This window comes from Phoca vitulina, unplaced genomic scaffold (assembly GCF_004348235.1).
Source record: "Phoca vitulina isolate PV1807 unplaced genomic scaffold, GSC_HSeal_1.0 scaffold7, whole genome shotgun sequence".
Classification (NCBI taxonomy): Eukaryota; Metazoa; Chordata; class Mammalia; order Carnivora; family Phocidae; genus Phoca; species Phoca vitulina.
Genome location: NW_022589710.1, coordinates 7,928,788 through 7,945,602, shown reverse-complemented (window position 1 = coordinate 7,945,602; position 16,815 = coordinate 7,928,788). Strand labels below are relative to the sequence as shown.

Sequence of the window (16,815 nt, the reverse complement as noted above, 5' to 3'; positions counted from 1 at the left end):
GGACCCTGGGATCATGACCTGAGCTGAAGGCAGACGCTTAATGACTGAGCTACCCAGGTGCCCCAGGAATGTTTTTTTTAAACATGGTTTCAAGTTAATGCTGCTACCTTTAACTGTTGGTAACTTGATATTTTCAGCAGTTATGAAATTAGCATGTGAGTATTGTTCTGGAAACAAAAGCAATGTGAGAAATACTGCCTAATACAGATGCAGACACAGTATTGAATGTGATGTAATATGTTACAGTTTTTACTTGTTACTTTATTAATTTTTGATGTGAAGAATTTAGTAATCCGTGGTATAATATGATTTCTTTCACTACAGATGTCCTCCTCGCACTTTCTTACCAGCCCTCTGCAAAATTTTTCTTGATGAAAGTGCTCCAGACAATGTGTTAGAGGTGACAGCCCGTGCCATCACATACTATCTGGATGTATCTGCAGAATGCACCCGAAGGATTGTTGGGGTTGATGGAGCTATAAAAGCACTTTGTAATCGTTTAGTTGTGGTCGAGCTTAATAACAGGACTAGCCGGGACTTAGCTGAACAATGTGTAAAGGTAAGTCTTAATTATTTACTGGCCCATTTGAAGATCACCAGAGAATAAAAAAATATATTTTGCTAAAAAAAGAAAATTCTTTCATTATTTTTACTTTATTGAGAGTGGTTGACAACAGTGGAAGTCATGGTCCTTGTGGCACCAAAGAGGATCCCTTATAGCTTGGGAAAAGAAGTCTTATCTTCGAAGGAAAATTGTAGGTCACTGATAATGCTCTTCTGTGCTGGCTCTTGGGTTCCTGGTAACTTTTGAGATAGGTAATCCCTGTTCTTAGCCAAAATGATTTTGTATGAAAATAGTAATGACAACAACTAATACTGATTATTAGAGTCAGGCATTATGCTAAACACTTTACATGTTTTAACTCACTTAGTCTTCATGACAACTTTATATGAGGTGGGTGCTGCTAATATCAGCATTTCTATTTTTTATTTGAAAAAAATTCAAGCATTCTGAGGTTAAGTAACTTGGTTGGTGGTGATACAAGTAGTTCATGGCAGAGCCAGGATTGAAAAATTAGGAGTTTGAAATTAGGAAGTCTGGTTCGAGGGCCCATGGATTTAACTATTTTTTTATACTTCCTTTAGAGTAGCTGTTTTGTTTTATTCCTGGTGGGACTAATTATAAACTTTATGTGACTTTGAAAGCACCAGTGCTGGGTCAGTAATTTATTAAAACTACTTGATGAAAACATTTAGACTATCCTTGATTTTTTGTTTATGATTCCTGTTTCATTCTTGTTAAGATTCTTGCTGCCATAGGCCAGCAGTTTTCAAACTTTCTGTCTCAGGATCCCTTTACAAGTCTTATTATTGAGGGGCCCTCAAAGAGCCTTTGTTTATGTAGGTTATCTCTATCTTTACTATATTAGATATTAAAACAAATTTAGAACATATATTTATCTGAAAATAACAAACTCATTATGTGTTAACATACATTTTTAATGAAAAAATTATTTCCTGAACAAATGGAAAATTAATGAGAATAGTAGCATTGTTAAGCATTTTTGTATGTCTCTTTAATAATGTCTGGCTTACTAGAAGAAGTCGGGCGGATCCTCGTATCTACTTCTGCATTTAGTCTGTTGCTATATCACATATAGCTTTTCAAAAATTCCACCTTACACTCCTGAGAGAATGAGAATGAAAAAGATAATTACTGTCATGGTATTGGTATTACGAAAAAAGCTTTAACTTCAAGGATCTTTGAAAATGTCTTCCCCACACTTTGAGAGCTGCTGTTACAGGTGTTAATATCTTGATTTTCTGCCTCTGTGTCTGTAGATTTATTTCTGTCTCTAGACTCAGACAAAGAGGTATCTATTTTTCTGTTTAGAGCTGTTTTTCTCTTATTCTCTCTTTTTAAAATTTAATTAATTAATTAATTTTAGAGAGCGTGAGTATGCGAGCAGGGGGAGGGGCAGAAGGAGAAAGAATCTCAAGCAGACTCCGCACTTGAGTGTGGAGCCTGACTCAGGGCTTGATCTCACATCCCTGAGCTCATGACCTGAGCTGAAAACAAGAGTTGGACACCCAAATGACTGAGTCACCCAGGTGCGCTTCTGTCTTACTCTCTTGATCATAATACTTCATGTTTCCTCTGGGACTGTAATTTTACTCCATTCTTTATTCATTGACTCATACTATTTCAAACTCTTGTCTTTTACACCCTGCTCTCCCTTTTTCTGTTTCCTTTGCAGATTATTGTTATTAATTTATTCTTAAATTTCTAAGGTTCTTTTTTTACCTTCTTAAAATTATGACTTTGCCTAGATAATCTCATCTATCACCATCAATTCCATTCATTTGTATATGGCCCTCATGTCTTTATCTGTAGACCTGACCTCTCTCTTGAGTTCTAGACTCCATATACAAAGGCTTGTTGGACAGCTCCAATAGCTGTCTGAATTCATGATCTTTTACTACAAATACAGTTATTTTGATAATTGGCATCAGATTTACCCACTGTAGGCAGAAACCCTGCTTTATCTTTTCTTTCCTTTTTTCCACCCCACACATGATGAAGTGATTTTCTAGTTTATTTCCTTTTGTTTGTCTCTGTTATTATTGCCTTATTTAAGCTTTCATCCTCTCTTAAATATTAATGCTTGAAATTTTTTTTTGCATTTACCTCTATATTCTCCCTATGGCCCATTCCCAGTTATTAACTGGAAATCTGATCATACTGTTTTTCTGCTTAAAACATTTTTCTCAAAAAAACCCACATTTTTCTAGCTTAAAGAATAGAGTCTAAATTTTCTGGTATGCCTATAAGATCTGTGGATCCTATTAACTCTTTAGTTCTACCCGAACTCCTTAAACATCAACATAATTTGGAAAATAAAAGTTAATTTTTAAAAAATTTTTATTTACTTATTGGACAGAGAGAGAGAACAAGCGCACGTACCTGCAAGCAGGGGGAGGGCAGGCAGAGGGAGAGGGAGAGGCAGGCTCCTGGCAGAGCGGGGGGGGGCCCGATGCGGGAATCAATCTCAGGACCCAGGTGCCCCTGAAAGTTAATTTTTCATGCTTTGACATTCATAGATTAAGTGTGAGGATGATGAATAATGTAATAGCAAGCATTTATTTATTGATTTCATGTGTAGGAACTTTGTAAACTTCTGCTAAGTTATTTTAGTTGCTTAACTTGCCACGCCGGCTTCACCATCTGAACCTACACTGTTTGATACGATAGCCATATGGGACATTTCAAATGTGGCTACCCCAAATTAAGATGTGCTATAAGGATAAAATACACTTGGGATTTTGAAGACTTAGTATATTAAAGAATATGGGGCGCCTCGGTGGCTCTGTTGGTTGAGCATCTGACTCAATTTTGGTTCAGGTTGTGATCTCATGGTTATGGGATCACTCCCCGTGTGGGGCTCCACACTCAGTGGGGAGTCTGCTTGGGATTCTCTCTCTCCTTTCCCTCTGCCCCTCCTCCTGCTTATGCTCTCCCTCCCTCTCTCTAAAATAAATATATATATACATATATATATTTTAAAAATTTTATTTATTTGACACAGAGAGAGAGAGAGAGGGCTAGAGAGACAAGTGGGGCAAACAGTAGAGGGACAGGAGAAGCAGACTCCCCACTGAGCAAGGAACCTGATGCGGAACTCAGTGCCAAGACCCTGGGATCATGACCTGACCTGAAAGCAGATGCTTAACTGACTGAGCCACCGAGGCAACCCTATATATTTTTTTTAATCAGAAAGAGAGAGAGTGTGAGCACAAACGGGGAGTGGCAGGCAAATGGTGAAGCAAGCTCCCTGCTGAGCAAGGAACCCGATGTGGGGCTCAATCCCAGGACCTTAGGATCATGACCTGAGCCAAGGGCAGCCGCTTAACTGGCTGAGCTACCCAGGCGTCCCTAAAAAAAAAATAAATTATTAAAAAAAAAAAACCTTTAAAAAAATACATTAAAGAATGTAAAATACATCAAGTTTTAACTTTGGTAACGTTGAAATGATGATGCCTTACATATACTGGGCTAAATTAAATATAATCAAATTAATTTGTTGTGCTTTTTAAAATGTGGCTACTAATAAATTTGGAGGGCACATTGTGTTTTCTGTGATGCTAGAAAATTAAAATTGGCCTTACTGTATTCTTTTGTTAATTTTGATTTACTGTTGTAGGTGTTAGAACTGATATGTACTCGTGAGTCAGGAGCAGTCTTTGAGGCTGGTGGTTTGAATTGTGTGCTTACCTTCATTCGTGACAGTGGACACTTGGTTCATAAAGATACCTTGCACTCTGCCATGGCTGTGGTATCAAGACTCTGTGGCAAAATGGAACCTCAAGATTCTTCTTTAGAAATTTGTGTGGAATCTCTTTCTAGTTTATTAAAACATGAAGATCATCAGGTAAATAAATCACTGTTTTATACTTTGTATTCAAAAAGTGACTTTATAGTGTCCTTATTTATAACTTTGATACACTGTTATTTGAACTTTTCAGTTGATGAACTAGAGGTAATTCCATTTTCTCTTTTTCTCTTTTTTTTAAGATTTTTTTAGTTTTTATTTATTTGACAGAGAGCGAAGGAGGGAACACAAGCAGGGGGAGCAGGAGAGGGAGAAGCAGGCTTCCTGCTGAGCAGGGAGCCCGATGCGGGGCTCGATCCCAGGACCCTGGGACCATGACCTGAGCCAAAGGCAGACGCTTAACGACTGAGCCACCCAGGCGCCCCAGAAATACATAATTTTTAAAGCTGCATTATACTTAGTGTAGTTTGTTGATTCAGCACAATTTTGTTGACTTAGAAAGATAGTTCTCATTGAAGTAAAATAACAGTATTTAAAATATCTTACGTGTAAAGTTCTTTCAATTAGCATACTTTAGAAAATAAAACTTGACTTTTAAATGCGTTTTACTATTCTGTTAATTATTTTTGGTTGATATTCACAGATTATTTTGGCAGAGTTGTTCATAATAATAGTTAACACTTACTGAGCTTTTACTGTCCATCTCGTTTCTTTACATATATCATCTTATTTAAGCATGGACAGTGAATTATAGGTACTATTATCCCCATTTTATAACTAATGGAACTGAGGCCTTGAGCAGTTAAGCAATATCTTTGGTTCATACTTCAGCAGAATGTGGAGCCAGGGTTAAAATCTAGACAGATGATACGCCTTATATCTTTGCTACAGCTGCCTTATAATCTTAGGAATGAAATTAGCAGTACCAGTCATTTTTAGGTGAATTTTATTATCCATATGCTTTTTCTTGATATCACTAGGTTTCCGATGGAGCTCTTCGGTGTTTTGCATCACTCGCTGACCGATTTACCCGTCGTGGTGTTGACCCAGCTCCGTTAGCCAAGCATGGATTAACCGAGGAGCTGTTATCTCGCATGGCTGCTGCTGGTGGTACAGTTTCCGGGCCGTCATCCGCTTGTAAACCAGGCCGCGGCACTACAGGAGCGCCCTCCACAGCTGCAGATTCCAAATTGAGTAACCAGGTGTCAACAATTGTAAGCCTGCTCTCAACACTTTGCAGAGGCTCTCCAGTAGTCACACACGTAAGAGTGTTTTTGAATCTTTGATTTTTAATCTTTCGGTAAAAGTATTTTTGTGTAATGCAAATATATTAAACGTTTCTCCCTTTCCCTTTCTAGGATCTCCTGAGGTCGGAACTTCCAGATTCAATTGAAAGTGCATTGCAGGGTGATGAAAGATGTGTGCTTGATACCATGCGTTTGGTCGACCTTCTCTTGGTGCTATTATTTGAAGGACGGAAAGCTTTGCCAAAGTCTAGTGCTGGATCTACAGGCAGAATCCCAGGACTTAGGAGATTGGATAGCTCTGGGGAGCGCTCACATCGGCAGCTTATAGACTGTATTCGAAGTAAAGATACCGATGCGCTTATAGATGCAATTGACACAGGAGGTCGGAAAATATTTTTTAAAATATAAAAAAAACTGAGATAGGAATTATATGGGCAATTTCTAGTTTCTAGATTTTAGACAGTATTTTTAGCATTTGTGCCAATAGAATGGCCAGCCTCTTCTGTATCCTCTCCTCTCTAATTATCAGCCTGGTGCATGGTAAGACCTGAGTAAATGCCTACTAAATTAGTAAATGAAATTATTTATTTAAGGATACTAGTACCCTGTTAAATTGTGTTATATATTTAGTTTTTTTTTTTCTTCCTTATTTTATGTTTATTTTTAAGGCTTAATGCCTTGTGAATCCTCAGTGGTTTAAAAATTTTAGAATACCTTTTCTTAGCAGAATTTGTTGGTGGATTATTTACTACTGTAGAGTTGACCTAAATGTTTAAAATTGACTCTGTATGTAGTGATTATTAGTAACAATCTTTTAATGGTTTCCACTGTAGAAAAGTTCAGTATTATTTTGTTGGAGTTTTAAAAATTTATTTTTCTCCTTCAAATTTCCAGCCTTTGAAGTAAATTTTATGGATGATGTGGGTCAGACTCTATTAAACTGGGCCTCTGCTTTTGGAACTCAGGAAATGGTAAGCTAATAAATAAAAACTAGTGTTTTAAATCAAAGATAGAACTATTCATAAGGCAACTTTATGATTCTTCATAATTTTACAGGTAGAATTTCTTTGTGAAAGAGGTGCTGATGTTAATAGGGGTCAGAGGTCATCATCATTACATTATGCTGCATGTTTTGGAAGACCTCAAGTAGCAAAGGTAAAATCCAGGTTTTTAAATTATTAATTTAATATTTAACATTTACATGGTTCCAAAATTAGAATGATATAAAAGCTTTTATTCTGATAACTCATGCTTCCATGCCATCTCCATTCACTCCATTCCGCATTGTTCACTATAGGTAAGCGTGTTTTGTTTATCTTTTTAGTGTTTCTTAACATAGATGCAAGCAAAAAGATATATGCTTATTCCCTCATTTTCTAATACAAAATGTAACATATTGCATACACTGATTTATACTTTACTTTTTTCCTTTAATAGTATATATTGAAGACCTCTTCCTATTAGTATTTGTATAACTTTTTTACATCAGTATTCTTGCCCTGTGTGGATATACTGCACATTTATTCAACCAATTACCTGTTGCTAAACACTTTTAATTTTTCCAATTTCTTACTCTTGGCACCCAATAATTTTGTACATATTTGTGTTGTTTTTATTTATCATTAAAGCAAATAATTTATTTGCTGAAGAATCATAATATCTTTGATTCTCAGATTAGCAAAGGACATTGGAAAGTTCTTTTTATAGTTAGAAATTGAGGAGGTCCAGAGAAGTCAAATGATAAGGGTTGAACCAAATGTGTGGATGATCTAGGTCTCTAGAGTCTTCATAATGTGAAGTAATTTGGCACAGTGCAGTGTTAGTCTGCTGCTAAGTCAGGCACACTTGGATTCAGGCTTCAGCTTATTAGCAAGATGGTTGTGTGGCCTTGGGCAAGTTTCTTCAGTTTGACTTGCAGTTTTTTCAATTAAATGTGTATACATTCATAGCATGATTATTGTTATAATTAGAAAAAAATACATAAAAAACACATAGTATAGTAGTCAACACATCGTAGATGCTCACATGGTAGCTTCTGTTATTGTCGTCTTTACACTATACAAAAATTTGGGGAAACAACTTAGCTTTCTAACTTGGGAAAGGTGTTCTCTTCAAGGTCAAATTCCGTCAATTTTAATTGGTTAGTTTTTAAAGAGAAAGATGCTTCTAAGGATGACAAAAAAAGTTTTATTGACCCATTTTCTTTTGATCTGTACTGTTTTGCAGTTATGAGTGGTTGGGTGGGAGAGAAGAAGCCAAATGAATTGTATCTCACCCTAACCTGATTTGATTATATGTCAGTGTATAGTGAGCGATAGCTGCTATTACTAATAATGATACAGTAGGTACGACTCACTGAGCACAGAAACTCTGTGCTAGCCAGTGTCTTTAGGTATTTAACATGTCTTACCATTTAATCTTCATAGATATTTCTGTTTTTAATTGATTCTAAGATACACCTCCACTTTCCCCCTCACCCCTCCATGCACATTTTAACATCTCTTAAATAGGAAAATGTTGTATAATTGCTGTTGACCTGATAGAAAGTGCAGCATAGTTATCATCATTACCTATTCGTGCAACAGGAATAAAAAATTCTGTCTGATAGAGAAGCACTCAGAAATGCTGCATCATTAATGTCTTTATGGCACAGGTAATAGCATTGTTTGTAGAAATATAAATATTGCTGATTTTGAATAAAAAAATAGTTAATTATGAAGAATTGTGCTCAGAATGTGAAGTTCCGGAATACCTTATAGTTCATTTATATTTTCTTACTTATGTTTGTTCACGTAATGTGTGGAAAAAAAATCTTAAGTTTAAAAAATTTCTTTCAGTAAGTTTAAAAAAAAAAATTCCAAGCAATAAGAAAGCATGTTACAAAATTTAACTGGCTTTTTTTTTTCTTTCTTAGTGATAGTTAATGATATATCTAATAATCTGTGGCATCCTACATTTGATAAAATACTGAATTATTATGATTCAGCATTTGAATTTTTTAGCCAGTACTGTGTACTTTCCAGATGTGTGTATGTATTCACTTACTTGTCAGATATATCTATTACATCATAACAAAGTTAGAAAAACTGCCACTCTGAGGCTGATAAGAAAAACATGAGATGTGTTCTCTGTTCAAAAGACCTTACAGTCTGTTGGGGAGAGAGTCCAGTGTCCATTAAAAATTGGTGAACAATGTGAATTAGTATTTAAGACGTAAATTTTGTAGTTCATTCTAGAATTGATTTACCTTGGTAATTGGCAGTATATAGGAAATGAGGAAGATGATTACCATGTCACAAATGTACTCTGTTACCTCTCTGTTAAAGAAATTGGGAGGAGGAGTTTGAAGGAAAAGTAGGTTCCACATGTGAACGTACTTAATTTGAGTTGTTAATAAATAACCAAGTGTGGGGCGCCTGGGTGGCTCAGTTGTTAAGTGTCTGCCTTCGGCTCAGGTCATGAAACCAGGGTCCTGGGATCGAGCCCCACGTCGGGCTCCCTGCTCGGTGGGAGACCTGCTTCTCCTTCTCCCACTCCCCCTGCTTGTGTTCCCTCTCTCGCTGTGTCTCTCTCTGTCAAATAAATAAATAAAATCTTTAAAAATAAATAAATAAATAAATAACCAAGTGAAATTAATCTATAATTTTTTCAAGATCTAGATAGACCATTTTTGAGGTGATATGTGCAAAATAGTGATTTGAATTGGTGCCTGCTTAAGTAATTGTGAGTCTGAAATCTGTGGGTGCAATTTGGATTGCAGAGTTGGATATTGAAGAAATAAAGTGTTAATTCTTATATTCACATGAAATGCTTTTCTTTTCTAGACTCTGTTACGGCATGGTGCAAACCCAGATCTGAGAGATGAAGATGGGAAAACTCCATTAGATAAAGCTCGGGAAAGGGGCCATAGTGAAGTAGTAGCTATTCTTCAGTCTCCAGGTGAGTGGGACAATCTTTCCTTTTACATCTGCTGTTATTTTTCAGCTTCACTTTTACAGATACAGCTTCTTGTGTATGTATTAACATTATATAAATGAACTATTCCTATGAAGTCAAGTAATTATATGCACATACCTTAACATGTGATAAACCTTTAACAGTATACCGTTCAGTGTTCTTTGAGACTGGGTGCATGATTCCAGAATAACAAACCAAAAGTTTTTTTTTTTTTTAAAGATTTTATGTATTTATTTGTCAGAGAGAGAGAGCACAAGCGCACACAAGCAGGGGGAGCAGCAGGCAGGGGGAGAAGCAGGCTCCCCCCTGAGCAAGGATCCCCACACGGGGCTTGATCCCAGGACCCTGGGATCATGACCTGAGCCGAAGGCAGACGCTTAACCGACTGAGCCACCCAGGTGTCCCAAAAACCAAAAGTTTAAGGGGCATGGGAATGTCATAAAGAATAGTTGGGTATTGTGTAGATGAAGTACTTTGACCAAATTTTTAAGTTCTGACAGAGTAAATGAATGTGGAACCTTTGTGAAATAATTTCTAGAATCAAGTGGAATATCCAAAATTATTTCCCTAAGCTGTGATTCAGCTCACTGGTGGGACTGACGTTCTTTAGTATTCTTGTGCTTGTTTCAGCAGCACATGTACTAAAAAAAATTGGAATAGTATTATTCTTACAAATGTCTTTGATAGATACAGTATCTTTTAATTTCAGTTTAATTATTGTTAATTAGGGATACTTTTTTTTCCCTTAAATATTTATTTGAGAGAGAGAGCACATTCAAGTGTGGGGAGGGGCAGAGGGAGAGGGAGAGAGAGAATCTCAAGCAAACTCCCTGCTGAATGTGGGGCCTGATGCAGGGCTCAATCCCACGACCCTCAGATCACAACCCCAGCCAAAATCAAGAGTTGGATGCTCAACTGACTGAGCCAACCAGGTGCCCCAGGGATAATTATAGTTTGAAATTCGGTACCTCTTAATGTTTTTTTTTTATTGAAAGAAAAATTTTCCAAGAATTTATTTTATTGAAAAATATTTGTCTGCAGGTGATTGGATGTGTCCAGTTAATAAAGGAGATGATAAGAAAAAGAAAGATACAAACAAAGATGAAGAAGAATGTAATGAGCCAAAAGGAGATCCAGAAATGGCACCCATATACTTGAAAAGGTTATTGCCAGTGTTTGCACAGACATTTCAGCAAACTATGTTGCCTTCAATAAGGTAGTTATTCATAGTATCTGTGTTTACTAAATTATGCCAATCATATAGTTCTATTTATCTCCCTTTTCCAGAAGGATTGAAGTTTATCTTAATACTGAAAAGGTATGGTAAGAATAAAATTTAGATTGGAAATTTGATTGGAGAGTTAAATATTTTCTTATGATGATCTGACTTGAGTTTTGAAAATCAAGAAGACTAGTTTTGTAGCTTGCTGAGTATCAGCTTTAGAGAAATTCTGGTAAGTACAGCAAACATTTATTGAGCTTTATGGAGGCTTTTTTGGTAGAGGCAATGCGAGATGTCATTGGAGAGTTAACTAAAGAAATGGGACTTGGTTTTTGCTTCCTGTTCCGTTCCTTGCAGGCCAGTGAGGAAGATATGAGTAATAAGAGTGAGTAGTAAGTGATAGATTAGACATACCGTCAGAGTTCTCTGGGAATATACATGATTTAACAATTAATTGGGCTGCACAATTGGAGAAAATTTTATGCAGAAGTGAGATTTATTTTTTTATTTTTTTTTTAAAGATTTTATTTATTTATTTGACAGACAGAGACACAGCAAGAGAGGGAACACAAGCAGGGGGAGTGGGAGAGGGAGAAGCAGCGTTCCTGCTGAGCAGGGAGCCCGATGTGGGACTCGATCCCAGAACCCTGGGATCATGATCTGAGCCGAAGGCAGATGCTTAACGACTGAGCCACCCAGGTGCCCCCGGAAGTGAGATTTAAATTTGGGTTTAAAGGATACTTGGGGATTTTGTAGGCAGACAGATTAGAAGGATCACTGGGCAACTTTGTGTGCAAAGGCATGGAGGTATGAGTCAGTCCATCCTGGTACAAATCCTGGTGGCTCTCCTTCTGTAGTGTCATTGCTCTTCATCTGTTGCTAATAGTCTGGTCTGTAGTCTGTAGTTTGGCTACTGCAGTTGCCTCTTAATTAGTCTTTCTTTTCTCTCTTGTTCCTTTATAATCTGTTCCTACATATTAGTCTAATTTATTTTAAAAATCATAATTATGGGGCGCCTGGGTGGCTCAGTCGTTATGCGTCTGCCTTTGGCTCAGGTCATGATCCCAGGGTCCTGGGATCGAGCCCCACATCGGGCTCCTTGCTCAGCGGGAAGCCTGCTTCTCCTCTCCCACTCCCCTTGCTTGCGTTTCTTCTCTTGGTTTGTCTCTCTCTGTCAAATAAATAAATAAAATCTTAAAAAAAAAAAATCATAACTATATCACTTTTTCTGATTTAAACTCTCCAGTGGCTTCTATCTGGCTTGAACTCAAACCTAATTCCTTTTTTCTTTTTTTTTTTTTTTTTTAAAGAAAATGAGAGCGTGTGGGCACTGGGGGTGGGGGTAGAGGGAGAGAATCTCACGCAGACTCCCCACTGAGCACAGAGCCCTGACACAGGGCTCGATCTCATGACCCTGAGATCGTGACTTGAGTCGAAATCAAGAGTCGGAGGCTTAACCGACTGAGCCACCCAGGTGCCCTTAAAACCTAACTCCCTAACTCTCAGGCTTGCAAGGTCTTACATAAGCCCCACCCAGCTCTCTGACCTCATTTAGTACTATCTAACCCCTAGCCCATTACACGTACAATAAGCTAGCCTTTTTTCTATTTTTGGAACACCCCAGGTACATCCTTACCTTAGGGCTTTTGTACTTCCCTTTCTTTACTGGAAACTTTTCTTATCCTTCGTTCTTTTGGATGGTTTGTTGTTTCATATCATTTAGGTTTCAGTTTAAATGTTCCATCCACTGATGTTTTTGTCCATCTAATTTAAATTTACCCCTAGGATACCTTTCACATAAATTGTGACGTTTTACTGTCTTTACAGAGCTTTCAGTTTCTGAAATCTTGTTCTTCTTTGACTTTTGTTTGTTTTATTGTCTGTCTCCCCTCCAAAGTGAACTCTTTGAGAGCTGGCCTGTGTACGGCTATATTCCTGCAGAGACAAAGAGGTATAGAACAGGGCTTGATACTTAGTAGGTCCTCAGTAGATATTTAGAGCATGACTAAGTGTGTTTTGTTAGCAGTTGTAAGTATTTTAATATTAATGGAGTGTGTTTGGATTAATAGGATATGTTTGGATAGCTCAGTGAATAATGTTAAAAAGGTAGACAGGAGCCTTTATGACTTATGAAGGCCTTGGTGGCCCATGCTAATGAGCCATACTCCACAGTTGAAGCAGGGTCATTAAATACCTGTGAGGATATTTGTCACAGCTGATTTTGTGATTTATGAAGATTCCATTGACAGCCCAGTGGAGAAAAGTACTGGAGGAGAGCAAGAATGAAAACAGACTACTTAAGGATTAATTGCAATATGAACTTCAAACAGTTGCTGGGGGACTGGATTGGTGGGAACAAATTGAAAAGGTTGAGAGATGGGTTGTGTAGGGATTGATGACCAGTTGTGAGAGATGAGGGAGAGGAATGGGTGAAGAATGAGTACTGAATTTTTGACTGAGTGATTGAGAATTTGATTTTGGACATTTTAAGTTAAGGAGGTCTTTAGAACATGTAGATTTGTAGGATTCAAGTGCCTAGGAGTTGATATTAAAGTGCAGGCAGTCTGCTTTAAGTAGGAGAAAAATGTCAGTAAAATAATTCACTGTGAACATTAAAGTACTTGGTTTTTACTCTTCTCCAAATAGCTACAGAGGTGTAGGTGTGAGTGGGCCCACTTTTTTTTTTTTTTAAACAGAACTTAGAATCCTCTTGAGGAGTAGGCAAGTTCGATTTTGAACAGGATAATTTGGCTGAAAATTTTAGAGGACTAGCTGTCATGCCAATAAAAGAATCCCGATATATTTGGAGTAGAACTTCTTCATGATAAGGTCATCAGAAAATTATAAAGTATGCCACCATATAACAGAGGTCCCTTATTAGAAGGGTCTTCTCTTTCCTTTTTTTTTTTTTTTAAGATTTATTTATTTGAGAGCATGCACGAGCAAGCAGGGGGAGGGGCAGAGGGAGAAAGAAAGAGAGCGAGAATCTCAGGCAGACTCCCTGCTGAGTGCAGAGCGTGATGCGAGGTTCCGTCCCTTGACCCTGAGCTCATGACCTGAGCTGAAATCAAGATTCAGACACTTAACTGTCTGAGCCACCCGAGTTCCCTCGATGGTTATTTTCTATCACTCTATTAAATGTTTCAGGATTGGGGATTGGAATTTTGGAATTACAGGTAATTTTTTTCTCTTCCTTTTGTTAATTTGTGTCTCCTAAAGTTTCCACAATAACCATATTGTACTTGTAAAATGAATGAATGAATTTATGTATGTATGTATGTTTCAGGATTGTCTAAATAGAATTTTAGTTTTAGTACATTCAGTGCTGAATTCTCTAGGTAATAATTAGCTACATTTAATTGTGGCAAGTAAGAAAGCATAAGCCTTTGCTAAGAGCTCAGACTCTGGAGTCAACGCAAAGTGGCCACTTCCTAAATATGTGGCCATGAGAAAGGTACTTAACTTCTTTTAGTTTATCTCTAAAGTGAAGATAATTACATTAAATTCTCTTTAGGTTTGAGAATAAAAATTAGATATGTATTAAGTGTTACAATAGTTATGCCTAATATTTTAGAGGTATTGGCTCAGGTCATGATCCCAGGGTCCTGGGATTGACTCCCGCATCGTGCTCCCTACTCTTTGGCCTACCGTTTTCTATAACATCTTGAATTTATAATCAAATGCTTTTTTCACTTGAAGAATGTATACTGTTACGAATTTCAACTAAAGAGAGTTGTGATCTACATCAAGTAGGGACCACATGCTGTAGAAATTCATGTGTCGCATGCCTTTCTTGGACTTTAGTAGCAATTTTGCTTCTCCATCCTTGTGGAAGTTACTGCAAAGTTAATGATATCCTCGGTGCCTAGGATATTGTTATATGCTCAGAAAATATGTGTTAAATGAACTGCTATCTTTTATGTAATAGACCAGTCTCCTTTTAGTCTATTATAATTTAAATGTATGTGGATATGTGTTTATTTTAAAAGAACAGGTTCCTTGTTATAAAACTGAGGTTAGTTTGTATGACTTTATTGAGTATCTATGTTCTAAGCAAAGCAGTGGATGAGTATAGAAGGAAAAGGAGGCATAACAAATTGTTAACAGTGGCAATATTTAGGGACATGGGATTACTAGGATGTCTTTTCATTTATATGAGAACATGGGCATATGTATTTCTTTTTGTATACTTATATTCAGTTTACTTTTTAGCAGAGTGTGTAAAACTTAACCATTGCGCATATTTTTTTTTCTCTAATGTGTAATTGCATTTTGTTTTATTTTAGGTTCTTTTCCTGGCTTCCTAAAATTCTTTAATTAATTAATTAATTTATTTATTTAATTTAATTTTATTTTATTTTTTAAGGAAGGCAAGTCTTGCTCTGATTCGAAAAATGATTCATTTTTGCTCTGAAGCACTCTTAAAAGAAGTTTGTGATTCTGATGTTGGTCACAATTTGCCTACAGTACTAGTGGAAATCACTGCAACCGTCCTTGATCAAGAGGTCAGATTTTTATCTTTTTTGAAACTCCTGTAGCTTTAATTCCCTTTAGACAATGGTTAGTAAAATAATTTAATTTTTGTCCTAATTTCAGTGAAGCGTTTTGTCTGTGAAATTATTGCATTTGTCTACTTCAGGCAACTGAACTTATTTTTATCATTTTCCCTTAAATTCCTTTTTGTTTTCCCCCAGGATGATGATGATGGCCACTTGCTGGCTTTGCAGATCATAAGAGATTTGGTAGATAAAGGTGGTGATATTTTTTTGGATCAGCTAGCCAGACTTGGTGTAATTAGCAAAGTGTCAACTTTGGCAGGACCTTCCTCTGATGATGAGAATGAAGAGGAATCAAAACCAGAAAAAGTGAGTGATGTTGATTGCAGTGTTATCAGGAATAGAGTTTCTTGGGGCGCCTGGGTGGCTCAGTTGTTAAGCATCTGCCTTCGGTTCAGATCATGATCCCAGGGTCCTGGGATTGAGCCCCACATTGGGCTCCCTGCTCAGTGGGAAGCCTGCTTCTCCCTCTCCCAGTCTCCCTGCTTGTGTTCCCTCTCTTGCTGTGTCTCTCTCTCTCAAATAAAATCTTTAAAAAAAAAAAAAGGAATAGAGTTTCTTTTGAGGAAATCTAGTTATAACTTAATGATGGCTTTTGATAAAATAATGGCAGTATGAGGTAGCACTATAATTTTTAAAAATTTGGTTACTTATTTTAAGATTTTATTTATTTATTTTAGAGAAAGAATGTGAGCAGGGGGAGGGGCAAAGGGAGAGGGAGAGAGAGAATCTCAAGCCAACTCTGTGCTGAGCGCGGAGCCCGGTGCCGGGCTCGATCCTACAACTCTGAGGTTGTGACCCGAGCCGAAACCAAGAGTTGGGCACTTAATCGACTGATCCACGCAGGCACCCCCAAAATTTCGTTACTTTTTAAAAATTTATTGATAAAATTTAAAGCTTACAGAAAAATTGCAAATAGAGTATCAGAGTATTCTTCATAAATTCACTAATTATTGACGTGTGTGTATTTTTAAGAAGCATTTATTTGAGGTGCACCTGGCTGGCTCATTTGGTAGAGCATACAACTCTTGATCTTGGGGTTGTGAGTTTTAGCCCCATGTTGGTTGTAGAGATTACTTAAAAATAAAATCTTCAAGGGGCCCCTGGGTGGCTTTGTCATTTAAGTGTCTGACTCGATCTCAGCTCAGGTTGTGAGTTCAAGCCCCATGCTGGGCTCCACACTGGGCCTGGAGCCTAGTTAAAAAAACAAAAAAACCAATGAAATATTATTATTATCTTTTAAAGGTTTTATTTATTTGTAGAAAGAGCACAAGCAGGGGAAGCGGCAGGCAGAGGGAGAAGCAGACTCCCTACCGAGCAGGGAGCCTGATGCATGACTCGATCCTAGGACCCTGGGATCATGACCTGAGCTGAAGGCAGATACCTAACCATCTGAGCCACCTAGGCACCCCAAAGTCAGAAAATTTAGTATTTATATAATACTCTATCTCATTCAAAGACCATATTCAAATTTGCTGTTGTCCTTAATACCACCCCCCCCC

General features: G+C 37.3%; 1 protein-coding gene across 6 annotated transcripts in view; it reads left to right on the top strand.

Annotated features, from left to right (window-relative positions):
* The window catches only part of HECTD1 (HECT domain E3 ubiquitin protein ligase 1), an 86,597-nt gene that overhangs the window by 21,443 nt on the left and 48,339 nt on the right, over positions 1-16,815 (top strand). For all 6 annotated transcript variants that reach the window (XM_032404882.1, XM_032404880.1, XM_032404879.1 and 3 more), the window contains exons 3-12: positions 325-559; positions 4,203-4,430; positions 5,312-5,593; positions 5,690-5,960; positions 6,473-6,549; positions 6,635-6,733; positions 9,403-9,517; positions 10,577-10,751; positions 15,124-15,262; positions 15,452-15,622. In XM_032404882.1, the coding sequence (XP_032260773.1) occupies positions 325-559; positions 4,203-4,430; positions 5,312-5,593; positions 5,690-5,960; positions 6,473-6,549; positions 6,635-6,733; positions 9,403-9,517; positions 10,577-10,751; positions 15,124-15,262; positions 15,452-15,622 (1,792 nt within the window). The remainder of the gene's footprint in view (positions 1-324; positions 560-4,202; positions 4,431-5,311; positions 5,594-5,689; positions 5,961-6,472; positions 6,550-6,634; positions 6,734-9,402; positions 9,518-10,576; positions 10,752-15,123; positions 15,263-15,451; positions 15,623-16,815) is intronic.